The sequence below is a fragment of the Limanda limanda genome, chromosome 23 (assembly GCF_963576545.1).
Source record: "Limanda limanda chromosome 23, fLimLim1.1, whole genome shotgun sequence".
Classification (NCBI taxonomy): Eukaryota; Metazoa; Chordata; class Actinopteri; order Pleuronectiformes; family Pleuronectidae; genus Limanda; species Limanda limanda.
This window is the reverse complement of record NC_083658.1, coordinates 6,996,331-7,021,328: the sequence shown is the minus strand read 5'-3', so window position 1 is coordinate 7,021,328 and position 24,998 is coordinate 6,996,331. Positions and strand designations below refer to the sequence as shown.

General features: G+C 42.5%; 2 protein-coding genes across 3 annotated transcripts; one reads left to right on the top strand and one right to left on the bottom strand.

Moving 5' to 3' along the window:
- Nucleotides 1–1,172: 1,172 nt before the first annotated feature.
- Nucleotides 1,173–12,826, top strand: aox5 (aldehyde oxidase 5). The gene is made up of 35 exons (XM_061067380.1): nucleotides 1,173–1,217; nucleotides 1,885–1,942; nucleotides 2,068–2,164; nucleotides 2,361–2,469; nucleotides 2,563–2,689; nucleotides 2,975–3,042; nucleotides 3,122–3,220; nucleotides 3,307–3,387; nucleotides 3,477–3,621; nucleotides 3,791–3,883; nucleotides 4,161–4,312; nucleotides 5,277–5,370; nucleotides 5,682–5,791; nucleotides 6,329–6,513; nucleotides 6,588–6,750; nucleotides 6,844–6,933; nucleotides 7,324–7,493; nucleotides 7,587–7,713; nucleotides 7,977–8,099; nucleotides 8,187–8,283; nucleotides 8,368–8,492; nucleotides 8,578–8,711; nucleotides 8,846–8,933; nucleotides 9,033–9,119; nucleotides 9,209–9,400; nucleotides 9,514–9,744; nucleotides 9,921–10,016; nucleotides 10,109–10,237; nucleotides 10,402–10,476; nucleotides 10,563–10,615; nucleotides 11,076–11,190; nucleotides 11,330–11,395; nucleotides 11,730–11,918; nucleotides 12,060–12,227; nucleotides 12,776–12,826. The coding sequence occupies exons 1-35, from the start codon at nucleotides 1,173–1,175 to the stop codon at nucleotides 12,824–12,826; spliced, it is 4,032 nt and encodes a 1,343-aa protein (XP_060923363.1).
- A 168-nt stretch (nucleotides 12,827–12,994) lies between these two features.
- Nucleotides 12,995–24,790, bottom strand: LOC132996489 (aldehyde oxidase 1-like). 2 transcript variants are annotated; one of them, XM_061066777.1, is made up of 36 exons: nucleotides 24,692–24,790; nucleotides 23,866–23,923; nucleotides 23,623–23,719; nucleotides 22,908–23,016; nucleotides 22,691–22,817; nucleotides 22,463–22,524; nucleotides 21,329–21,409; nucleotides 21,083–21,160; nucleotides 20,771–20,851; nucleotides 20,543–20,687; nucleotides 19,999–20,091; nucleotides 19,764–19,915; nucleotides 19,570–19,663; nucleotides 19,376–19,485; nucleotides 19,093–19,277; nucleotides 18,847–19,009; nucleotides 18,700–18,777; nucleotides 18,444–18,613; nucleotides 18,235–18,361; nucleotides 17,980–18,102; nucleotides 17,727–17,823; nucleotides 17,519–17,643; nucleotides 17,090–17,223; nucleotides 16,910–16,997; nucleotides 16,510–16,596; nucleotides 16,223–16,414; nucleotides 15,729–15,956; nucleotides 15,517–15,612; nucleotides 15,173–15,301; nucleotides 14,978–15,052; nucleotides 14,846–14,898; nucleotides 14,592–14,706; nucleotides 14,432–14,497; nucleotides 14,159–14,347; nucleotides 13,861–14,028; nucleotides 12,995–13,291 (listed from the first exon to the last, which is right to left on the bottom strand). In XM_061066777.1, the coding sequence occupies exons 1-36, from the start codon at nucleotides 24,743–24,745 to the stop codon at nucleotides 13,241–13,243; spliced, it is 4,080 nt and encodes a 1,359-aa protein (XP_060922760.1). In that variant the 5' UTR covers nucleotides 24,746–24,790; the 3' UTR covers nucleotides 12,995–13,240. The 2 variants fall into 2 exon arrangements, with proteins under 2 accessions (XP_060922760.1, XP_060922761.1); XM_061066778.1 differs by having other exon boundaries at nucleotides 18,847–19,032; nucleotides 19,131–19,277.
- Between the last annotated feature and the right edge of the window lie 208 nt (nucleotides 24,791–24,998).

Here is a 24,998-nt window from a genome sequence, read left to right as displayed (position 1 = left end):
TTAGGGCCAGTGTGAAGGGCCAAATACTAAGTCAGCTGTACTTTCCGGGCCACAGAACAGTCTCGGGGCAAATCATATCAAGACTGCCACGGTGACCAGTTTCTTAAGTGTCTCTGTGCAGTGACCTTTATCCAGGCTTGATTTTTTGATGTTGATAGAGAGTTGAGCTGTTGTTAAAACGATGTACACCAATCTGGTACAAATGAATGTGGTAGGACTTTGCAGTGACGTCAATGGAACATGATACTGAATGACTGAAACTGGTAAACTGCTTTCTTTTCAGTGAGTTACAAAGGTTACAAAGGAAGTTGCCTTTAAACATTGTGACATAAAGGCAGTTAACATTTTTCATTATAACCAGTCAGAGCTGATGTTGCACAAGTGTCTCTCTCTCTCTCTCTTTCTTTCTTTCTCTCTCCCTCCCTCACCCTTCCTCTCCCTCCCTCCCTCTCCCACCTCTCTCTCTCTCTCTACTCTTTTTCATCCAACTTTCAAATGAGGGAGTTTTTTCTCTCCATTGCTGCTCATTGTGGGAACTGTTGGGTTTCTCTATAAAAATGTTGGGGTCTTGACCTTCAATTTTAAGTGCATATATATATATATACTGTATATATGACTACGATAAGTAGTCACATTTCACCATGATATTCTGTGTGCAATACCTTCTGACTTTTCCAATTTCTCTGGGATTTAGCACGCTCCAGGGTCAGAGAAGGCATTTCAAATAAAGGGTACTGTATTTGTACTGCCGTCTCTGACCCTGGAGCATATTAAATCCCTGAGAACAGAATAGCCATGGATAGTCGAAACAATCGAATCAATCAATGAGTTGATCACCAGGAAATCCATTGGCCACAATTCCCACGCTCTAGATTCAGTTTGTTACATGCAAGGTCTTATGCTTTTCTCTGTTGTATAACATACATGCAATATAATTGGGAGATTAAGCAAACAAGATGATTAAGATATGACCTTTACTTCAAGAAAACAGTAAATAATAACAATTAACAAAAAAAAGTAAAGTTAAGTAATTGGAGCAACTATTCTGCTTTGGGGCTCTGGAAACTGGAACAATTAGAATTGTCAGCCAAAGGGACGACATGTGACATAAGGGGGAAGATTCAGTACATAAAGACCTGAGAACCCGGAGCTTGACATTCAACCACATCAGCATGTCTTCACCAAGTGAGCTGATCTTCTTTGTCAATGGAAAAAAGGTGAGAGCATCAACTATTTATTCCAGTAAACTACTTTATTGTTTTTTCTACCCTTTCCATGGATTGCTGGTCACTAATCCCTGAGTGCTTCAACTCTTTCTAACATTGATATTTGTGTATTTTTTGGATTTTAATTCATGTGTGACTTTATTGTCTGTGTACGCTCTAGTTTGAAGTCTCACTTTCGATGCTTAAAGCTGAAGTTACAAATACCTAAAAATCCCTCTAATGCTTGTTTGTGTATAGTTCTAAGAATTGTTTCAATATTCTGAGATTAATTTATGATTTGAGGCTTCATGATTAACACGGACTGGCTTACTAGTAAAACTGTGCGGTTTCTGTTGGACAATGTGATGCATTTTTAAAAAAAAAAGGTTATTTGGCCACAAGTCCTTCCGATTATACGTACATAAATGTATATGCATGCTGTCACCTGATGAAGGGCTGATGCTACGGCTGCTTCTATGTTCAACATATTTTATTTCAATTCTTCTTCTCATTTTTTGACTTTGCTTTACTCCTTACACTGTGGCATTGTAACATTTTATTTTTTTATTTTTTTAAGTTTCATTTGAAATTGGAATCTTCTATTTCTCTCTCTTGACTGCTGTTCTCCATTTCATAATTTGTAACTTTGTTTTACCTTCTTTTCCTTCCTTTCTTCCAGGTGGTGGAGAAAAATGCGGATCCAGAGGAGGTGCTGCTCAGCTTTCTGAGGAGAAGAGGTTGATTCTATTCTTCACCCATTTCAAATTAAAGTCATAAACCACCTCATCTTATAACCACAATGTTAAACAAGATAAGGAATTAAACAAATTGCAACAAATTTATTTCTCGTCTTTTCCACCAGCTGGTCTGACTGGGACCAAGTATGGCTGTGGGAGCGGAGGGTGTGGAGCCTGCACTGTCATGGTGTCCAGATACAGCCACCACCAGGAAAGAGTCATGTATCCTTTTTTTGGTTCTTTCATAACAAATCGAACCTGCTCACTTAAAACCTCAGATGTTCCCTCCTTTTGAAGTGTCCTCAAAATGGTTTAAGTGCACATGTAACTATGCTTTCACTTATAATCTATCTGAGCCTTTGAAAAGCAGGATTTTCTGAAATAAGAGTTGTGCATCCGTGACTTTTAAACCATGCAGACACTACACTGTGAACGCCTGCCTGCAGCAGATCGTCACCCTGCACTGTGCTGCTGTGGTGACAGTCGAAGGCATCGGTAGCACCAAGACCAAGCTGCACCCCGTCCAGGTAACACCTTTCTCTAATTCACCACTCGTTTTACTGTACCCTATCAGACGTGAAGAGTCTCACCTGATCTATGTTAATTTTTCTGACCTGCAGGAGCGAATCGCGAAGGCTCATGGGACTCAGTGTGGCTTCTGCACCCCGGGGATGGTGATGTCCATGTACACCTTGCTGAGGAACAAACCTCGGCCCTCCATGGAGGACATCAGGGAAGCTCTTGGAGGTAATAAAAATAAAAATAAAAATGTGTATGACAAGACCGTACAATCCTTGTCAACATCAATTAGAATGGATGGAATTAAGAAGATTTTTAATTTGATAAACTATGTTGTGTTGTTTGAGCTTTAATTTGCATTAATAAATGATTTCTACAGATAGACAGGATTCAGCAGTGGACATTTCACTAAATATTTTTACTTAAGTACTGCAGCAAAGTACAACCCAACGAATGTGAGTATTTTCCAGCCCTTTTTTATGAGGTAATGACCTTCTGTTTTTTATTTTCCAGGGAACATTTGCCGCTGCACAGGCTACAGGCCAATTATTGATGGATTTAAGACTTTTTGTGATAGTGAGGTAGGTTCATCGCTTATGACCAATTTTCCATGCGGTGCCAGAAACATCACAACACTGAAACATTAACTTTTTTCACCAGGTTTCTGCCTGCTGCCAAAATGGAGGAGGAGGAGGAGGAAAATGCTGTATGGAAAATGGAATGAACGGCAGTAAAAGCATGAACATTGAGGAGAGTGATGTATGTCCAAATGTTGAAAACACTTTTGTGTGCTGTAGTGTGACTTTATTTGTATAATAAATGTTATCTTTTCTTGCCTTCGTCAGATTTCTGAAGAACTTTTCCCAATGGACGATCTTTTACCTCTGGATCCTTCTCAGGATCTTATCTTTCCTCCAGAGCTGCTGGTGATTCTTTTGTATTTTGCCACAATAAAGACAATCACACTGAAATTGTGACCTCATGAACAGAGTAAAAGACTTTCCTTCCGTTGTAGATAATGGAGAAGAAACTCAGTGGGGATGCTCTTTATTTCCAAGGACAGAGAGTGAATTTGGTGGCTCCCTCTGAGCTGTTCCACCTCCTTGAGCTGAAAGACGAACATCCCTCAGCTCCACTGATTGTTGGCAACACAACTATTGGTAAAGATAAACTTTCCACTTCCCTTCACTTGTATGCTCGTATTTCCCCCCAATAACGTCAAAGGATAACCGTATTATTGTAGGGTGGAGAGATTCAGTGTGGTCTGCTTTGTATTTACTTTGTCAGCTGATTACACACATTACTATCTTTACCATTTTTTCTGACCAGGGCCAGAGATGCTTCTAAAAGGAGTCCACCATCCACTGCTCGTCTACGTCGGAAGGATTCCTGAGCTCAGTGCTGTGACATGGGGGGAAAATGGTGGGTTGACATTTATTTTTTGTTGTTTATTCTAATTAATGCAAATATCTATGATATATATTCCTGATGGAGAATATCAACAACCTTCCCGTTATAAATGACTTCCACTCATTATATTGGAATATTTGATAATTTTTAGTCGGAGCTACAGCTTCAGAAACAATGCATCGAGGAAACAAGGACAACATTTCAAACAAGCACGCTTGCTCAAAATCAATATAGACAAATGACCGTTGCCCCCCCCCACACATCTACGTCCCCCTCACCTGTCTGGCAGGTGTGACAGTTGGAGCCGCCTGCAGCCTCAGCACATTGAAGGAGGAACTGGAGAGGGCCGTGGCGGAGATGGATGAGTCGAGGACCAGAGGATACCGGGCGCTGCTGCAGACTCTCCAGAGTCTGGCAGGGAAACAGATACGCAACATGGCGGTAGGTCCCTGATTTTAAATCTGCAGCACAAAATAATTTGAATTAGTTTACTTGTGAAGGCCAATGACTTCACTTTATCACCAAAATTATCGTATTAATAATACATCATGCTAATATAGAGCACTTTCTGAAATGTGTGAGAAGTATCAAAGCTGTTATAATGCTGTAAAAACAACCAGAGTTCAGCCAAAGTCCTTTTAACCATAGCAAAGACAAAATACCGCAAGAAGTGTCAAGAGACAGATTCAATAAAAGATAAACAAGATAAAAATGAATTAGATTAGTGATAAACGTAACACGGTCATAAGACAGAGTCAGGCTTTATTAGAAGCAGGATTAAAACGTTTTTTTATGGATGTTAAATAAGGTTTTAAATAATCAGTAGTAGGACAAGACCTAATGTGGAACAGGCGGTTATTCCAGAGCTTTAGGCAGCAAAAGAGAAGAGGTCAGCCTCTCATTCACACGAGTGAGGGAGATTAAAAAGAGTTATTGTGAGGAGGACAGGAAGACCTATTGACCTGGGGGCAGAATATGGGATCAGGAGATCATTAAAATAGTGACGGGAAAAGCCATTGATAGGTTTGCAGACCAATAGTAAAAGTATTTTAAATTCAATTCTAAATTTAACTGGGAGCCAGTGCAGGTTTGCCAAGACAGGAGGATTTTTTTGCCTTGAGCTGGTAAGAGGTGGTAGAAACAGCTGCAGTCTGAACAGCCCATGTATACTGAGTTCCAGTTATCTGGCCAAACAGAAATACAAACGTGAAAGACTGTTTCCAGGTCATTTTCAGATCCTTACGACTTCAATCTAAAATATAATGCTTGGTCGCCAAATAGAAGTGAGGGTCTCCAATATTTGTAACCAGAGAAATTGAGTTGTTTTGTCGGAAGATGGGTCGAGTGTATTGTTCAAGCTTCTGACCGAGGGATTAGGTACAAATATAATTTCTTGCCTTTGCAGACAATTGGTGGGAATCTCCTCAGTGCAAATCCCAAATACGACCTGAGCAGTGTTTCGGCTGCTGTGGACTGCACACTGCACGTCGCCTCCAAAGGTAAAGTGGCTTATAAATGTCTTTGCACCTTAGAACCAGAGACTGTAAATAAAGCAGGACACCGTGACATCTCCCCGAAGCTGAAGCCAAATCCTTCTCATATGTTTCCACAGCTCCTGTTCATATTTTTTGTTATTTCTTGTATAATGATCACTTGATGAACCATAATGACTTAAAGGAAGTAAATCTGTGTGACTAATGGATGTATCACACCCTTAATGTCCTAAAATAGCTGGTAGGACTCACAATCCCATTGCAGATGTGTGATAACCCAGGTAGTCTTCAATGTTATCTTATGTGTTTCTATCCAGATGGGACGAGAGACATTCCCTTCAATGAAAAGCTCTTCACTGCCTTTGGGAAAACGGCCCTGAGGCCCAATGAAGTCCTGCTGTCCATCAACATCCCCTGCTCCAAACCTGTGAGACGTGCTGCTTTAACATTCCTACATCACATGCTCCCTCTTCTGAGAAAACTTCTGACACTCTGACTTAAAAAGAACCGATTTTATGTGACCTGTGACCTATGACCGTGACTTTGCATGACAACGAGTCATAACCATCAATTATCCTGGAGCAAACCATGACTTAAGGATTGATTCTCTACAAGTTAGAAACAAACGTTACAACGTGACCTTTCTTAAAAATAATCACAGGGATGAATTCTTCTTCAGTTCAAGTGATTTGCTCGGAAATAACTCCACTGTATTAAAAGAAACTCAAATTGTAATTATTAGGCTAAAAGTGCAAAACATACAAAAAAAACACCTTTCTAGGATTTGTGAAAATTCAATTAGCAGATTCGGATTTGGTGGATTTTAGCAGAAGTTTGGTGTCTGCAGAGAAAAGTTTATAAATTTGCAAAATGAATGAAATGTGTTTGCAATCGACAAAGAAATGATACACAGATCTACAGCGAGAAGCAAACACTGGCCTTGTGACACTGTGACTCTCCTCAGTGGGAGATTGTGGCAGCTTACCGACAGGCCCAGAGAAGAGAGTTCGCCTTCTCCATCGTGAACGCTGGAATGAAGGTGGTCATTAGGGAGGGAACCGACATCGTGGAGTCCCTCAACATCTACTACGGCGGCGTTGGACCAACTCTGGTCAGACCGGGACGGACGTGCCAGCAGCTCGTTGGACGGTATGTTTGCATTTATAGATTTTGCTGCAAATGCTAATCAGGGTCGTAACTGAACAAACTCTGGTGACCTCCAGGCCGTGGGGCGAAAATCTCCTGGCTGAGGCCTGCCACTTCCTAAAGGAAGACGTGGACGTGTCTTCGTCAATCCACGGAGGGAAGGGGGAGTATCGCAAGAGCCTCGTCTTCAGCTTCTTCTTCAAGTTTTACATGCAAGTTGTCCTGGAGATGGGAGAGAGGGTGAGGAAACTGCAAATAAAAACCATATACTCGTATGTCAAAAAAAACAAAACAATTTTACATAATAACTGATCATTTCAATACTTCTTTTAGGGTGTTTCAGACATTGATCTTCCCCTGGAGTATCTCAGCGCACTCAAGCCCTTCAAGAACGAAGCTCCACAGGGTCAACAGTCCTACCAGGTCGGATTGCAGCGAATGATACTGGGCCTGTGTTGCCAAAAGCTACTGGTTTATCTAATGCCATAATATCACCAGAGAAAACTGTGAATTGATTTTCCAGTGGGTGTTAATGTTCCAGTAACCAAATAATTGTTCTGTTTCGTATAACCAGAGAAAATTCTTCTGGTGTTTTTTACGGTCACATATTATGCAACATCTTAATATTTCATTTAAACCTGATTTAGTTCCCACGGACAATAAAAAAAAGAAGACACTGTTTGGATGATCACCTACAGTTGATGCTGGAGTCGAACAAAGTCTCCTCTGTGCTCCGTGTCACACTGCTGTCTCTGTGGCATTTTTTAATCAGATCAAACAATTTCCCCTTCTCTCCCCGCTCCTCGTCCACAGCTTGTGTCGGAGGCCCAGCCCTCCGCTGACCCCGTGGGGCGACCCAGCATGCATCAGTCTGCTTTCCAGCAGGCCACTGGTGAAGCCAAGTACTATGACGACCTGCCACCGGTCACAGGAGAGCTCTTTATCTTCATGGTGACAAGCACGAGAGCGCACGCTAAAATCACGTAAGTATCATTTTCTTGGGAGTCACAGCTTTAGGCTTTAAACCATTAGACAATATGTAATCACTCACAACAATGACTCTCTTCATGAACCAGTAAGGTGGACCCGTCGGAGGCCCTGGAAATGCCCGGTGTGGTCACTGTGGTCGCGGCCGGAGACGTTCCCGGGGCGAACGTCAGACTCTGGTTCAACAACCCAGAGGAACTGTTCGCCACAGAGGAGGTGCTGAAACTACTCATCACACACATGAGCAGAGAAAATACATGATTTAAAACATATACTCATTTGGGGAGATAAACCAATTTAATTCTACATTTTGGAGGGTTATTTGTTTACATTTAAAGATAACATTTTGTATTTTAAGTCATGCCAAAGACAAAACAGAAAAATTAAGATAACGGGCATTATCAGAGCAAATAGTTAAGTATGCCTGGTGTATTTTTGTATTTGTAATAACAGATTTGTGTATTTAAAAATGCCGGCAGGTGTTTTGTGTGGGTCAGATTATCTGTGCCGTGGTGGCAGAGAGCAGGGAACAGGCCAGGAGAGCAGCCCAGAAGGTCCTGGTCACCTACCAGGACCTGCAGCCTGTCTTCTTCACCATTGAGGTTGGGAACTTGTATATTTTTTCAATGTCTGTGAAGGCAATAAAAGGGGATTCATTTGAGCCCTGTTTGTCTTGTTTTATCCTCCAGGACGCCATAAAGCATGAGTCTTACTTTGAACCCAAGAGGAAGGTGGAGAGAGGGGATGTGGACGAAGCGTTAAAGACAGCTGAACATATTCTGGAGGGTAAAATACCTGCACAGGAACATCCTCCAATCTCTAAACACATCTTCTTGCTTTTTGAAGTTTAATATGTGGTTTTATGTGCAGATGAGATCTATATGGGCGGGCAGGAGCACTTCTACATGGAGACTCAGGGGCTGATCGCTGTTCCCAGAGGAGAGAATGAAGAAATGGATTTGTTTGTGTCCACTCAGCATGGTGCATTCACTCAGGTGAAAAGAAAAAAACAATACCTCTTTTCCTTTGTAAGAATAACGTTCTTTAACTCACTGAGTTGGTTTCGTGTCTTCGCACCAGGAGCTGGTCGGCATGGCGCTGGGCATCGAGTCCAACAAGATCACCTGCCACGTGAAGAGGCTGGGAGGGGGGTTCGGAGGAAAGGTGATGAAGATCGCGTCCCTCTCTGCCATCACTGCAGTTGCAGCACACAAGTGAGAAAATCAAAACAGCCAAACTGGGATTATAAATGAGCAGCAGAAACCACCTCAGAGTACAAAAAGAAACTAGAGGCCACCGCAGCCAGAAGATTTCTGTAACTTGTGAAATGGGATTTTAATCTCTCCAGGACTGGGAAGGCCGTGCGCTGCTGTCTGGACCGAGGGGACGACATGCTGATCACTGGCGGCAGACACCCATTCCTCGGAAAGTACAAGGTAAAAAAATCACCATTTTAAAATCTCCACTTATGTCATAGTAGTGTTTCATGGTCGGTGAAACAATAGCTGGTGAGAACTGTCCTGTTTCATCTCCAGGTTGGATACAACAGCGACGGCACCATCGTAGCCGCCGACATCATTTACTACAGCAATGGAGGATGCACTCTGGATGAGTCTTCATTCGTGAGTTAACAGAAACATGGACATCAATCCAATCAACTTAAACTGAACTGAAACTCAAATCTTGGGGTTTTTCATCCTCTCTGTTTCAGATTATGGACAAAGCGATCCTCCACATGGACAACGGCTACAAAATCCCAAACCTGCGAGGTCGGGGCGTGGTGTGCAAGACCTACCTGCCGTCTAACACTGCGTTCCGGGGCTTCGGGGGGCCTCAGGGCCTCATGGTCATCGAGAGCGTCCTGCACGAGGTGGCGGTCCGCTGCGGCCTGCCCCCTGAAAAGGTAAGAGGTCACCAGGATGTAGCCGTGGGATGTTTCAGTCCTAAAGTGGTTTCCAAAGAAGAATTATAGAATAGTAGATCAAAACCTCTATGATAAATGATTTCCTGCTCCAGGTCAGAGACGTCAACATGTACAGGGAGGAGCTGAGCTACACCCACTACAAGCAGCCGTTCTGCCCCACCAGCATGGTGCGCTGCTGGGACCAGTGTCTGGACAGGGCCGACTATGAGGATCGGCTCCGAGCAATCCAGCTCTTCAACTCCTCCAACCGCTGGAAGAAGAGAGGCATCGCTGCCGTGCCGCAGAAATTTGGCGTCGGCTTCTCCAAAGGTTTCTATAATCAAGTGAGTCTTATAAAGTGTTGATGTTGTTGAGTTTTTCACACATTTGCTTTTAAAGCCTGTCAAGGATTGTAGCAGCTTTGAGGGTACGATACTAATAGAAGGATATTCTTTTACATTTTTAAGTTGATATCGTCTGTGCACATAGACTCTGGCTTTCATTCACTTGTGTTTCCCAGGGTGCATCTCTGGTGAACATCTTCAAAGACGGCTCGGTGCTGGTGACCCACGGAGGGACAGAGATGGGTCAGGGCATCAACACCAAAGCCATACAGGTGAGATTTAAGCTCCTGTGTTCTTCGAGATGATGGTAAAGCAAAGGACCAATATGTAACTGGTTCCACTGCATTCTTCCCTCATGTTCCAGATAGCGAGCCGTGTCCTCAAGGTCCCCATGTCTTCCATCTTCATCAAAGAGACGTGTACAGGAAACGTCCCAAACGCTGCACCGGCCGCGGCCTCGTTTGGCACCGACGCTGTGGGCATGGCCGTCAAGGTACCTGCTTATTTTGAAGAAACGTTTTCAGTGACAGAGCAGTGGAATGTGGACATTTCCTTTGAGATTAATCTTCCAACTTCTTTTTAATCTCAGCCATATCTTAGATTGGTAGGTAGGAAGGTAGGTAGGTCGGTATTAGTGATGACGTGTTTTTTTTTCAGGATGCTTGTGAGAAGCTAATGAGACGCCTGAAGCCACTCATGGAGAAGAATCCCAAAAGCACATGGAAGCAATTGGTAACTGATCAAATAGCACAACTATAAATGTATTTGACAATGAGAATGTGCGAAAGAAAGCTTACATTAAATTTACCTTCTCGCAGGCCAGTGACGCTTTCTTCCAGAAGATCAGTTTATCTGCAACTGGATTTTTTATGTAAGTAAATTATTCATTAAGATCTGATCTTGGCACAGTAATGGAAATTTACTAAATCACTTTTTATCTCAGGCTTACAACAGACATTTCCATCTAGGGTACAGCTCGACGTAAACTTTATGGTGCTCCCACTGTCTAGCATGTGAGCCCATTGTCAAGAGAAGTTGATCCTGAGGTCTGTGTTTGTCCTTTGTTCCAAGAACTCAGCTGACTGACACAACACCCTCACCACACATGGTGTCTATATAGTGTATTTCCTCTTCAACAACATGTAGGATGCAGCCTATAAGTCACACCTCTACAGACAAAGAACAATGCACCCCCCCCCCCCCCCAACCCCCACCTTGCCTGTGTGATCCTTTTACAAATAAACTTACAAATTATATATTTCCACCACTGCACATCAAATCCAACTGGTTTCTAAAAAGTGAAGAGCACTCTGTGTGTGTGTGTGTAACAGGGGACCGGCCACCAACGTGGACTGGGAGAAAGGTGAAGGTCAAGCGTACTATTACTTCACCTACGGTGCATGTTGCTCTGAAGTGGAGATCGACTGTCTCACTGGGGATCACAAGGTATTTCCACTTTTTACTATTACTTATACAATACTTCATTCTGAATTTTCTAATTCCCATTTTCATCGTACATAGTATAAATGCAATACATTGTGAATATATAAGTAGTAAACTTTTTTCACTGTTTTGTTTGTTGTAGAACATTCGGACTGACATTGTGATGGATGTTGGGAAAAGCATCAATCCTGCTTTGGACATTGGACAGGTACTCCTCGTCCTTCATCATGCTCCTCCTCTTCCTTCTTTTTCATCAGAATCCATTTATTATTATCTGGGAAATTAGCAAAAATGTCCTATCTCACAATGTTAACGAAAATGAAAAGTAAAAATCCTTGCTCTGCCCCTTTGTCTGGGTCTAAAACTCCTAGAGTTCATTCTTGGCCCATGTCCCATTCCTTCACCAAGTTTCCTGGAAATCTGTACAGTAGCTTTTGCTCATAACAAATATGTGTCACCCCAGTGACACATCCTGCCACAGAACAGAACTGTATTAATGTGTTTCCTGGACAAATCACATCAGTGTCCGTGACGTTTACCAGGTGGAGGGAGGCTTCGTCCAGGGCGTCGGCCTGTACACCATCGAGGAGCTGCAGTTCTCCCCGGACGGAGTCCTGATGACCAGAGGACCGTCTCAGTACAAGGTGCCATCGCTCTGCGACGTCCCAGCTGAGTTCAACGTGCATCTGCTCGCCGACTCCGAAAATCCTCACGCCATCTACCTGTCCAAGGTAACACATGCGACCAGCCTTAAAAGGACTTAAACCATGAGGAGGATTCTCTATGAATACATTGATAAATCTCTCCTGAATGTGATCCAGGGTATTTCTCTGTGAACCTTCAGTGCTCTGCTGTGTGTCTTGTTGTTCCAGGGTGTAGGTGAGCCTCCAGTCTTCTTCGGCTCCACTCTTTTCTTTGCCATCAAAGCAGCCATCGCAGAGGCTCGCAAAGAGAAAGGACTTGGAGACACGTTTCCACTGAGCTCCCCAGCTACAGCTGAGAAGATCCGCATGGCCTGTCAGGACCAGTTCACTGAGATGGTACGAGCAGGATTAGGACTGGCAGCATATTTTTAAACCGAGCCAGACATGAGATGTTTGAACAGACGAACTGATGTCAGAGCTGAAAACGAAATTATCCAGCAGAACCCAAACTGTATTAAATTTGTTCAAACATGTCGGTCTTCACAATTCACTGTCACAACTCATTTAGGTTCAAATGTGAAAAATTGCAGAAACTGGGCACAACCACTGCTGACCTCAGTTCCATTATACAATCACAGTGAATGCTGTGTACATATTTAATAAGCTGACCAAATAAATACACTTTACAACAAACCATTCTGAAAAAGAAATTAATCATAAACTAACCAAACACCACAAATGCATAAATTCATCAGCCCAAATGAGGTAATCACCACGTGAGTCAGCAGGGGGCGCTGTTGCTCAGTAGACGTTACAAAGTGTTTAAAGCTTCACCACCCACCATATGTTTTCACCATAGACTGTATATGTTTTCACCCAGTGATTTCTCCTTACTCGTATTTTTGCCAACCCCTGATGAACACCTCTTCCTGTTGCTCTTGCAGGCCTCATCTCAGACGGACGGGACGGCGACTCCATGGTGCATTCAGGTGTGAGCGTCCTCCACAAGGAGACAAGTCAGGGTTAGTTTACACACGATGATGGACTCTCCACTGTGGCACCTCTAAGGATATTGTCATCAGTTAGAGCCTGTTTTCTGTGGTTGTGTCCTGCTGCTGAATGACAACAATTCAAACGATGGTTTTATTTACTATATTCAAATATGTGTTGGAATATATATTTATTTATTCTGTTGCAGATGAGCAAAAACATTCATATGGACTGTGAAATCTACTGCTTGTAATACATTCCTTTCACATTGAGCTTGGTGTGATTTTGATTAGTAGAAAAGGTAAAATATCTTATTAAGTATTAAAAATATAACCTTATCAGGTGATTATTATGAGTTACATTCAGTTCACAGTCAGTCTTTCTTTACTTTGATTACAAAGAAAATCGCAGTCCCAGTTTTAGATGTTCAACGCCCACGGTTTGAACGATCCTGGTTTGTCGGCTGCAATCTGGAATCAAAATAAAACAACAAACAAATATATACGTTAACAGAAATAAATGGCAAATGTATGGCTGTCATGTTTAAATGCTAAAGTTTTTGTGTGGCACTAAGTTTACTTTTCTATTTAATGGAATAGAAAGAACTATGAAGTGATTTCATGTATACGTTTATTTGATTTTCTTTTTTGAAGATGACTGACCTTATCTGAAATAAATTGATATTGTCTACCTCTCAACTGTTGTTTAATCTGGATTCCACTTAGAAATAGAAAACAACATAAACAAATAATAAAGTATTTAATTCAGGTAAAATACTGTGGATCAATGGGGATCAAGAAAGTAGAATCTAACAGTCATAAATGTGTTTATTTGATCCAACTATACTTTCATATATAGTGTGTGTACATCTAAGTTTGGTGGTAATTGAATTTTTAAGTGGAAACAAAAAGTCTTTAATTGAACCTTTGTAAAATAATATCTGTGGACACCCTGATTAAATTGCAACTGTTGTTAAAATCCACGTCTGGTGTCAGAGTAAATGTCACAGACCAGAGTGATAGTATTTTACTATCACTACCTTCTGAGTGAACGGTGAGGCACAGGCCAGACAGGCCCTCTCTGCTGTCGCTGGGCTGTCCAGGGGAAATGGGCCAGTGAGACCGGACTCTGAGCGAGCGGCAGCCACGGCGTCCTTGATGGCGAAGAACACCGAGCTGCCCAGGAAGAGGACGGGTTCTCCTATTCCCTGCAGCGACAGAGCACCACCGAGGAAAGTTAATCATCAGAATTTGCAAACACAGTATTTTACGTACAGAATTACGGGAAAAGGGTAAAAAAGAAGAAGAGAGAGAATGAAGTAAACAGGTAAACAAAACCTTTGAGGAGTAGATGGCATTAGGATTGTGGGAGTCTGACAGCAGGTAGACGTTGAAGCAAAGCGGCACGTCGCACACCCCAGGGATCTTATACTGGGATGGGCCACGAGTGTACAGGAGCCCGGAGGGAGAGAACTTCAGCTCCTCCAGAGTGTAGAGACCCAAACCCTGCATAAAGGCTCCTTCAATCTGAGAGAGGGAGGGAAGAAAGGGGGAAATACATGAACGTCCATAAGATTCAGACCAATATTTAAAATATAAAACTGGTCTCACCTGTCCGATGTCCACGGAGGGGTTCACACTCCTTCCGATGTCGACCACAATATCTGTCCTCAAAGTCTACAAGATGAAAAAAGTTAAATTCTTTCAACCTCGTCTTCAAGCCTACAATTCCCATTACGTTGTTTGAAGGATGAAATCTGTTCGTTCTGACCCTGAAGTCTCCGGTGAGGCAGTCCAGCTCCACCTCACAGCAACACACCCCGAATGTGTAGTAAGAGTACGGCTGACCCTCCATCTTCTCCCAGTCCATGTAAAGGTCTGGACCTCTGAGGACAAACAGGAATCCATCATTGACCCTCTTCAAACCTGGCATCAATGTGCGTCTGCCCAAAGATGCGCGGTAACGCCAGGTATGAAGAGAATCACTGTTTATTGGTTCATCCAGTAATTATTTCAGCGTCTCACTTGTAGAATCCAGTGGCTGACAAACTAATTTTCTCCAAAAATGCTGCCTGGACCTGAAAGACAAATTCATGTCTCTGTGGATGGTGTTTAAATGCAACATTTGTCCATGTGATCCTTCAGGATTAATCTTACCCAACTCTCCCATGATCCTTCAGGGTTCTTCTGCCTGACTGGCTCCAGTCGCTGGTACAGAGTCTGGCAGGCATCCTGAACCAAAGAATAGGAATAAGATTACACACATCTTTTTTCATTGCCAATGTGTCCTTTCCATATGAGTCCCAATGCAGCAGTGATACAGAAGATCTCACTGCGGGACCTGGACGTTACCTTGACTGCCATGCCGTTGGCGTCCGTGCCAAAGGAAGCAGCGGAGGGGCAGGTGTTGGGAACAGTGTTGGTGCTGGTTTCACTGATGTGAATCTTAGAGAGCGGGATGTGAAGCTCTCTGCTGGCAACCTAACAGCACACAGGGAACAGATTGTAAGCCTATAAATGAATAAAATGTTTGGTAATGTGAAATCTGGGCTGACACTAAACCAGGTGATTTTAAGATAACGTTTTCAATCATTACATGAAGCTGCTTCTCTGTTTTGAAGGCAAGAGGACAGAAAACTTTGAAAGTCACAGATGGATATTGTACCTGTGATAATTTTAACTGCACATGTAAGTACCTGCTGCATTTTAGTGTGGATTCCCTGACCCATCTCTGCCCCACCATGAGTTACCAGAACAGAGCCATCTTTATAGATGTGGACCAGAGCCGCTGCCTTTCACAAAAACACACAGGAAAAATGCTGTATAAGTTGAAAAAATGTTGTAAAGTACAAGTAAACCATGGTGGATGCATCTCTGATAAAAAAATTAAAAGCTAAATCCCAGAGACCTGATTTAAGAAGGCATCAGAAAATGCGATGCCATATTTAATGGGGATGATGGACATGCCCCTCTTCTTCCAGCAGCTCTGTTGGTTGAACTGGTCGACGGCTTGGCGCCGGTTGCTGTAGTCAGACTTGGTCTTACACTCCTCCCAGCAGCGCAGCAAGTTCTCTGGGCTGAACTCAAACTTGTAGTGGGTGAGTGACACCCCCTTGTACATGTTGGTCTCCCGAATCTGGTGGAAATATTTGAAAAATTGATCAAAATCCGATCTAAGAGTAAGATATCAACCTGAGGACGCTAGATGTAGGGGTGCTCTTGGTCTACACCACGACCTACTGGCAATAGTCTGTAACTGCAAGGCCAAATTGTTTTTGGTATTTCTTCAAAATAGCATTTTCCAGAGAAGCATTTTCTAATTTACTGAATGTTATACTGACTTCCAGCTTCCACATATCAACCTGTGCAAGATAAAATTGCATCAAGTCTGCAGAATATGACCTGGTCAGCAGGGCGTCCCAGCACCGCAGCCACGTCGTTCACCATGTTCTCCACAACCATGATGCTCTGGGGCACGCCGAAGCCCCTGAAGGCCGTGTTGGAGGGAAGGTTGGTCCTGCAGGCGGCGCAACGGCCTCGCAGGTTGGGGATGTTGTATGCGTTGTCCATGTGGAGCAGAATCCTATCAACTAACTGCAGAAAGAAGTAAATCAATGAGAGCATTTTTACGTATTTGTGGTTTGAGAACTCTGAGGGACTTGGAAGTAAAAAAAATCCCTTTCACCAACCAGAACAGATTCATCCACAGCGTTCCCGGCATTGGCGTAGTACTGGATGTCTGCCGCCATGATCCTTCCATCGTTCATGAAACCAACCTGAAAGAAGCAGCAAGCAACTATCAGGGTTTCATTGAATCTTTGATGACTTTAAACCACAACTCCTCCAATAGCTAGAGCAACCTTGACCAAATCTAATTAGTTAATCCCCTGAGTCCAGCTGAATATTTGTGCCAAACTTACTCCTTAAAGATAGTTGATCCAAATATTAATTTGATCATCTCGTTAGTCTTGGAATAAACGTTTATCCTCTCAGAACCATCTTTTGATCACTTTCAGGGAATCGGCCACAATTGGATTCAAACACTAATCTCGAGAACCTCCCTGAATGAAAGCTTGAGTGTCTTGGTACCTTGTACTTTCCCAGGACAGGATGACGACCTCCTGTGATCAGCATGTCCTCACCCCGCTCCAAAACACACCGGACTGCACGATTTGTCCTGGACAAAAAGATGTAAAACACCAACCATCACAACTTTCTAGCTTTTTAAGATTTCATTTCATTCTAATTTGTTTTTAACCCTCCACCTACTTCCACGAAGCCACAGATGTGATACAAGCCAAGATGGAGGTTTTAATAAGCTTCCCTCCGAAGGCTCCGCCGATCCTTTTGACGTGACAGGTGACTCGGTTTGACGGGATGCCCAGTGTCTCCGCTATCGCATCCTGCAGTCAGGAAATAAGACACAAAGAAATACTCTTCATCTCCGACCTCACTCTTAGTCATGTTATTAAACTTTCAACATTCATCACACAATCTCTAAAATATCTATAAAATACATTTAAGGTGAGATATGTTCTATTTTTTGTCTTTGAAAAGAGATAAATTATTGTTAAATGTTTTAAAACTCTGGGGAAATCAATGAATTCCAGTTCAGCAATTCCAGTAGATCGTGTGTCTCCAAAACTGGGAAACAAATCTAAGAAAGACAACTGCCAGTGTCCAGGCGTCTCGTTGCACCTGAATTAAAGTCGGCCATTGAGTGGAAACGTAAGCGTTGAACTCCGTCTCCTCGCCGACAGGAACAACCAGCATGCTCTGAGTCTCCATGTAGAAATGCTCCTGGCCGCCCAGTCGAACCTCTCCTGAGGAAAACAGTTACAAAGACAGTCAGTCTTTAATCGTCCTCATGATTTATGTACAGATACAGATAGAAAAATATATTTACCTTCATGAACATTATCGACACTTTTAAAAGTCTCGGTTACATTTCCAATCTGTATCATCCTCTGTGGCTCGAAGAAAGAGGATTTCTCAATGGCTTCCTGTCGCAGCGGAAGAGGACAAACACCATGAGGATATTAAATCTCCAACACTGAGATCAGAGACATGTAGATTAAAGGGTGAATTTATTCGGAAAAGGGGTAGGGTTTCAAATTCCAAAGTAATGAAAGGCACAAATATATCAGGCTGATACAGACCTCTGCGGTGAACACGGGACCCGGCAAGTCCTCATAGCTGATCTTCACGGCTGCTGCACCTCGCCTGGCATGAACCCGTGTATCAGCGACCACAGCACACAACATCTGACCGATGCACGACACCTGAAGACACATATCAGTGGAGGTAAAACCACCGTTGGCAGATATTAAACAAGATAATCACAAGTTTCTGCTGGACCTGCTTTTCCCCCCCAGGTGTTGAAAAACAAAAACACACAAACATATATGCTCCACCTCTGTCTCGGCGAGGAGCTCCTCGTCATATCCAAACATCGCCTGGACTTTCTTCCCAGGAATATCTTTGGCTGTGATGACGTCGAAGACACCAGGAAGCTGCAGAGCCTCGCTCATGTCCATCCCCCTGGTGGACAAAAGACACATTAAATATAAGGTGAGGAGATCTAAATGAGACGGCGAGTCAAACAACCCGAATCGTCACTTACGTGATTTTAGCGTGTGCTCGAGAGCTGGTGACCAGAGCCAGGAAGAGTTCTCCGTCTGTTCTGGGGATGTCGTCGCAGTACACGGCTTCACCTGTGGCCTGGCTGATGGCAGAGCGATGCATTATGGGACGGCCCACTGGGTCCTGGTTGTTCTGGTCCTTCGGCACATGCTGGAGGAGGAGAAGAGGAAGCTGTCAGCTGTATTTCACAATCTAACTCTTGTTTTTCAAGATGTAGAGATACAATAAGTTTGGACCTGGAACTCCTGCAGGCTGGACTGGATCTCTCTGGGTAAAGGCTGCATCTTCTCGGGAAGCTGATCTGTGATCACATTCTGTAAAAGGGAAAACTCTTCTCAGGTGCTTGTGTCAGCAGTATTTACAATGTTGCATTGAAGATTTACCATTTCTCTGAGCTTCTGCAGGATCTCCAGGTTAAACTTGAAGAGGAAGCTGAGAGTCAGTGAGCGCCGGAACTCCACTTTCCCTCCGGGAGTCGAGGGAGGAAGGAACAACTCGTCCAGGAGGACGTCATAGGCCTGGCCGAGGACTTCATCGTCCCATGGCCTGAGGGAAAGACAAAGGGAATCCTGAAAGTGTGTACAGATTATACAAATTATCCCACATTGAGTGATAAAGGTCTCACTGACCTCGTGATGAGAGCTGCGCAGGTTTTGGTAGCACTCACTGTGGTCGATCCCATTCCTCCAAAGTAGATGCTGACGTCCTGGACCACTCGAGATCCCTCCGTGAAAAACACCCTCATTCCTGTTGTCACAGTGGCGAAGGAGCTCTCCTTTCTCGGAGCCTGACGGAAGGCTCGAACAAACTCCCCCTGCAGGACAAACAGGAAATTATATCCCACTTTTAATTTGTTTCACACCATTGGAGCAAAGACAAACATTATGTGTGCAAACGGAAGAGTCTTTGTACCTTTCTGGAAAAGGGAATGAAAACCGAGAGAACAATGTCTTCAGGTTTCAGAACTGTTTTTCCAAAGCTAACAAAGAAATCCTGATGCAGAGGGATCTCCTGTCTTCCTCCTGGTGGATTAAACTGCTTGTAAATCAGGATTCAGAAAACCTAGAAGCCGACACACGTTTTAAAATTTCTCAATAAAACCTCACCACTGGAAATGACACTCAGTTTGCAGTTCCCTGCAGCCAAAACTGGGTTCAGGTCGGAATTGGGGTACGCGCTCATGATGTTGCCTCCAAGGGTCTTAATATGGAAAAACAATATTGAAAAGGTATTAATTCAAATCGGTTAAAACCAGGAAAAGAGAGAAAAACCCAGGAGTGTAAGAGTGAAGTAGACCTACAGCGACGTTACGGATCTGCTGGCTTCCCAGGTTCCCCAGCTGCTGGATCAGGGCTGTGAAGAGTTCGGTCTTCTCCTCTGGAAACTGAGGACGCAGCTTCTCTAGAAGAGAGCGGACCTCGGACAGACTGCAACCCGCTCCCAACCAAACACCTGCAGAAAAAATCATATTCACTGGTAAACACTAAAAAGACTGAAGTCTTTTGCACTGTTAAGCACAGTTAGAGTCTGTGTACCTTGTGCCGTCTGAGTGACCTCATACAGCTCCATCACGCTGGTCGGGGATATGATCAGCGGATGCACCACGCCCTTGAACTTTATATCGGGACCTTCGACACAAAGCAGAGAAAACACAGTTTAATTAACTGGGTCACATTTTTGTGATCGTTATCACAGGGCCAACATATGGTGAAAAATAAACACTCATGCTCACATTCAGTTTTAACCATATTTAATCATTTTGGTTAGGGGTTAGGCCAGGGAACGTCTCAGGAAATTAAGTAAGGAAAGAGGAGCCAAAAATTCATAATGCCCGGGCTCTAGAAAAAGGAATCATCCTTTTGTTTAGAAAAGCAATAAATATTATCAATCAATAAATTAATTAGAAAGCATATCTTCAAACTAGGCCCATATTCACAGTGTTCAGCCTGTGGTGGATCAGAATAGGCTACATCACGTGTATGAGTCTGAATGACTCTCATCTACCTCCTAAATTGATGCAACAGACAAAGTGCAAACATCAAATTGAAAAGGATGAAGTGTTTTTTTTGCAACGTTCACCTATGTTGGTGTTTCCCATGAGCAGCGGAGCTTTGGGGTTGCTGCTCTTCAGCTGCACCAGCTCCTCCAGAGAGGCAGGGAACACGCAGGTCATCCTCTCCCCGTGAAAGGTGAGTGTCTGTGGGTTCCTCGCCTCTGCCATCAGCTTTGGAGAGAGAGGGACGTTCTTATACAGCGATTATTACATTCACGCAAAGACCTTGTGTGAAACTACATCTGAGAACTTACGATGAGTTCAGGAGGGAAAATCAGCTCCTGTGTCGGGTCCAGTTGCACAAACTCATCCTTGTCAAACATTCGTGGATTGTCCTGGACACAAGGAGGAAAATAAGTTACATAAAGAAAAAAAGGCAAAGAAGAGAAGGAGTTGGGTTAAGACAAAGTAATTATGGAGAAATGTTATTCAGCAGAAAGCGATAGATCATAAATGAGGATCTGAAAGAGAAAAACATTAGGAAAGAAAGTGTGGGTAAAAATAGGAAATGTAAACAGACTGGAAAGAAAACAGAGACGATTTAAATAAGAAATATATGAACTCACCTGCTCTGGTTCATCAGTGTCCTTCTCTGCATTGAGGCAACAGTCTCCGGCCCTATTGGCTTGACAGCAGTTGGTTTCCTTTTCAATCAATGAATCAAACTTTATTTGTATGACACCTTTCATAAAGGTGAGTGCAGTTCAGGGCTTTTCACAAACGACCAGAAATAAGACAAAACAAATAAAGGCAGAGTAATATATTTTAGAAGGGGGCTAGAGAAAAATAATATTTGTAAAATATGAACTCACCTGCTTTGGTTCTCCTTCAGTATTTTTCTCTCCATCGAGGCAACAGTCTCCAGCTCTATTGGCTTGGCAGCAGTTTGTTTCCTATCCATACATTCATTCATTCATCCAATTTAACTTTATATACATACATATTTAATATGCATAACAAATGCAATAACATTTTAAAAGGAATAAAAACGATGATTAAAACATTGATGGAAAAAATGTCAATAAAGGGTATAAAGACATACATATATTAGGGCTGGGCAACGATTAAAAGTTTTAATCGCGATTAATCGCATGATTTCCCTGATTAATCACGATTAATCGCATTTGTATACGCAAAATCCAATAATTAATTAAAAAGTATTAAAAATGTTCTGCCATATGAACGGACGTGCCATAACATTTGTTGTGCAAACACTTTTAACATCAGCATTTAATACAGTAGCAGTTAAATAAAATATTCAGTGTTAATCTCAACTTAACAATGTTATCAAAGCAAATACAAAATTAAAGCTCAATGCCACTGCCAGGGCATTAATGTTATCCTCTTCGTTATGAAAAATGTATACTCCTCCCTGCGTCTAACGTAGTCTGCCGAAGCCTCGCTCCGCTCGCTGTTTCGTTGAGTGATTTGCTGATATCAACTGTGTGTTTTGCATTGAGGTGATATTTTAGACTGGAAGTACTCCGGTGATAAGAAAATTCACCTTGGCAGTGGCTACAAATTACTTTGGTTCTGTCGACTCCGCCGTCTGGAAGAACTTTAAAATGAAAATGGCCATGCAAAAGCTCCGTACCCTTATCCATGGTTGTTTATCCGCCAATTATTTTATTTTTTTCCGGTTCCGCAGCAGTCAGCAACAGACTTTCACAAAATAAAAGCCTGACTTTCCCAATAAAACAATAAATAATCAAACCTGAGTTAATGCGAGATAAAAAAATTGTCTGAGTTAAATAAGTGATGAGTTAACTTGCCCAGCCCTAAAATATATATAAATAAATTAATCAAATGGACTTAAAGGACCTTATACCTTACACAAGGACAAAGTGTAATATTACACTAGGACAAACAGGTCTTACCAACAGAGTAAGATAAGAATCTGTGATATGATTATTATTATGCGTATGATGTGCTGCTGAGCTCTGTACCTGACAGAAGGTCCTGCAGCCATCAACAATGGGGAGATATCCAGTGCACCGACACAAATTACCTGAATAGCACCGATACACAGTGATAAAGTGTTTCAGATGTATGCTTGTTTACCTTTTCAGTATCGACAACAAATGGTTATCTTAGTTTTTCTCTTTTCTATGGCGCCATCTAGTGTTCATTAAATGTTACGGTTTTATTAATGGGACAAAACAAAGCAAACGAACCAGCCAGAGCCTGGGTGATGTCGTCCATGCAGGGCCGAGGTGTGTTCCTCAGCAGCGTGTACATGGACATCACCATCCCCGGAGTGCAGAAGCCACACTGGGACCCATGAGCCTTCGCTATTTGCTCCTGTAAACACAACAACAGCCGATTTCAAAACCTAGTCAAAGATTTATTCACATTACGTAGCAAACAAACAATGAATGATCCAGCTCTGACCTGCACGGGGTGGATCCTGGTCTTGGTGCTGCCGATGCCCTCCACCGTGGTGACTGCGGCTCCATGGAGCTGACACAGCGGCAGGAGGCAGGCGTTCGCCGAGTAGTGTCTGAGGGTAACGTGAGGGAAACTGTGCTGATCTGACATGTGATGCATGAGCATTCAATTCTATTGGAGGGGCGAGAAAACAGATTTAACTATAGTTTGCTTGAGCTTTATTCAATGAGGAGTCGGTGTAGTTATATTTTGTAGGAACACCGTTATTTTAAAATATTTTATTTTTAAACCATATTATTTTACTTACAAATGTGGCCTGGATCCACTTGGGTCCCCATTTTTTTCATAGCGTTTTTTTTTATTAGTAGTATAATTAGTGTTTATGTATTTGTACGACAAAGTATAGAGAACAAAGTGATAATTTTACGAGAATAAAGTTGTTAAATTGTAAAAATGGGTGGTTAGCTCTGTTGCCCGTCAACAAGAAGTTACCAGTTCAGATGGGGTCTTCCCTTGTGTGTGGTTTGCATGTTCTCCCTGTGTTTACAGCAAATAACAGATTGTATCTGTCAGCTGCAAATGGAGAAAGGATTAGATTAAGATTTAAGGCCCAAAAAAAGGTTGTTGGCTTGAGTTATCGAGACTTGAGAGTTTGCTTGTTCTCCCTGTGTGTGCGGGGGGTTTTCACCTGGTCCATGTGGTTTGGGTTAAAGGATACATGATGGTTTTGGTGGCAGGTTGATAGCGAGACACCATGACGGTGCACGCGCCGCAGCCTCCACCCCCGCAGCCATACTTGGTTCCCGTCAGCCTCACTAGAGTCGCAGTCAAGGGAATGATCGACATGGTGTAAACAGCAACAGGTCATATTGTTTGGGATTTACGAAACGGAATAATACAGCTCATGTATACAACTTTATTTATGGCCGTGGATTGAAAGAGTTAAAGTTGGGAAGGATACATTTCTCTCTGAGGAAGGACAAAAGCATCGTCTCCGGGTCGGCATGGTTCTCCGTTACCTGTTTGGACAGAAAGCACAAAGATACAAGAGATTTGTTATTCTACAAATACTGTACATGTACTGACACAGAATCATTCTAAATTTATTTATATTGCACATGTGGAAAGAATTTGTTATGTAAACTTGTTTTATTTGTGATTTAATGGGTTAAAGGGTCACATCCTGTTCAAAACTCCCACATGGTTCCTAACAGTAGAACAGGAGGAAGATGTGGTGCAACTCAAAGTAACTATATGATCAAATTACCTCAAACTGTTAATTATCATACAAAATAATACTCATTTTAAAGTGAGTTAACAATATTGGCATGCACAGTATGACATAAAACATAAAGTATTATAGACTGGCCACTGTAGTTGTTTAATAAATCACTCTAGCTTATACTTATTGCTAAGTAATTGGTTGAACCTGGAAACAATAAGAATGCTTTACTTCAGAAAAAGTACTTTATTATTGTTAAAGTATTTTTTTTATAATTATACATCATATCAGTTAGAAATAGCATTTTACCCAAAACATTATCCAGCACAACTTTTCCTTAATGTTTCCTGTAGATAATATTTTCAGCTTTTGTAGTTTAAGAGCTATTTAAACAATTGAATATTAAATTCAATGGATGTCACTGCAAATATAACTGAGCTACAGCTCAAGTTTTTTTTTTTTTTTGGAGGGGCCTTCTATTCCTTCAGCCCGTTCCCGTTACTCAGACAGACGAACTTACCGACGTCACAAACAGACACATTCACCAGATAAACAGGGAACGCACCTTGTTCCCGTTGATGAAGAAGCACAACGCGTCTCCTCGGTTCCCTGAAGACATGTTTGTTGTCCCCTGCGGTTCAACTGAGTCCAACACCCGCGGACAGGAGAGTGAAACTAGCCGCGACCCTTCCTACTGCACGACCTTTCAAAATAAAAGACTCAGACGTGGCTACATTTTACTTTTGTTTTTTATAAATTGAATAATATTATATAACTTTTCGCTCTTGTTTCTCCCTTATCCTCCTTTATCTTCTCCTGGAACTCACGTTGCTTCTTATGATGCTTTCTCATCCCCTCCATTTTCAACTTAG

Bases quoted from the DNA above. Each gene is read 5' to 3' on its own strand.
- aox5 (XM_061067380.1), top strand. From the start codon at position 1,173: ATGTCTTCACCAAGTGAGCTGATCTTCTTTGTCAATGGAAAAAAG. The intron at 5,792-6,328 runs GTGAGACGTGCT...GACTCTCCTCAG, and splicing joins ACATCCCCTGCTCCAAACCT to TGGGAGATTGTGGCAGCTTA. The intron at 6,934-7,323 runs GTCGGATTGCAG...CCTCGTCCACAG, and splicing joins AGGGTCAACAGTCCTACCAG to CTTGTGTCGGAGGCCCAGCC.
- LOC132996489 (XM_061066777.1), bottom strand. From the start codon at position 24,745: ATGTCTTCAGGGAACCGAGGAGACGCGTTGTGCTTCTTCATCAACGGG. The intron at 20,092-20,542 runs GTGAACGTTGCA...TTTGTGTCGAAG, and splicing joins CATGGGAAACACCAACATAG to GTCCCGATATAAAGTTCAAG. The intron at 14,899-14,977 runs GTAAGATTAATC...TTTGTCTTTCAG, and splicing joins AAGGATCATGGGAGAGTTGG to GTCCAGGCAGCATTTTTGGA.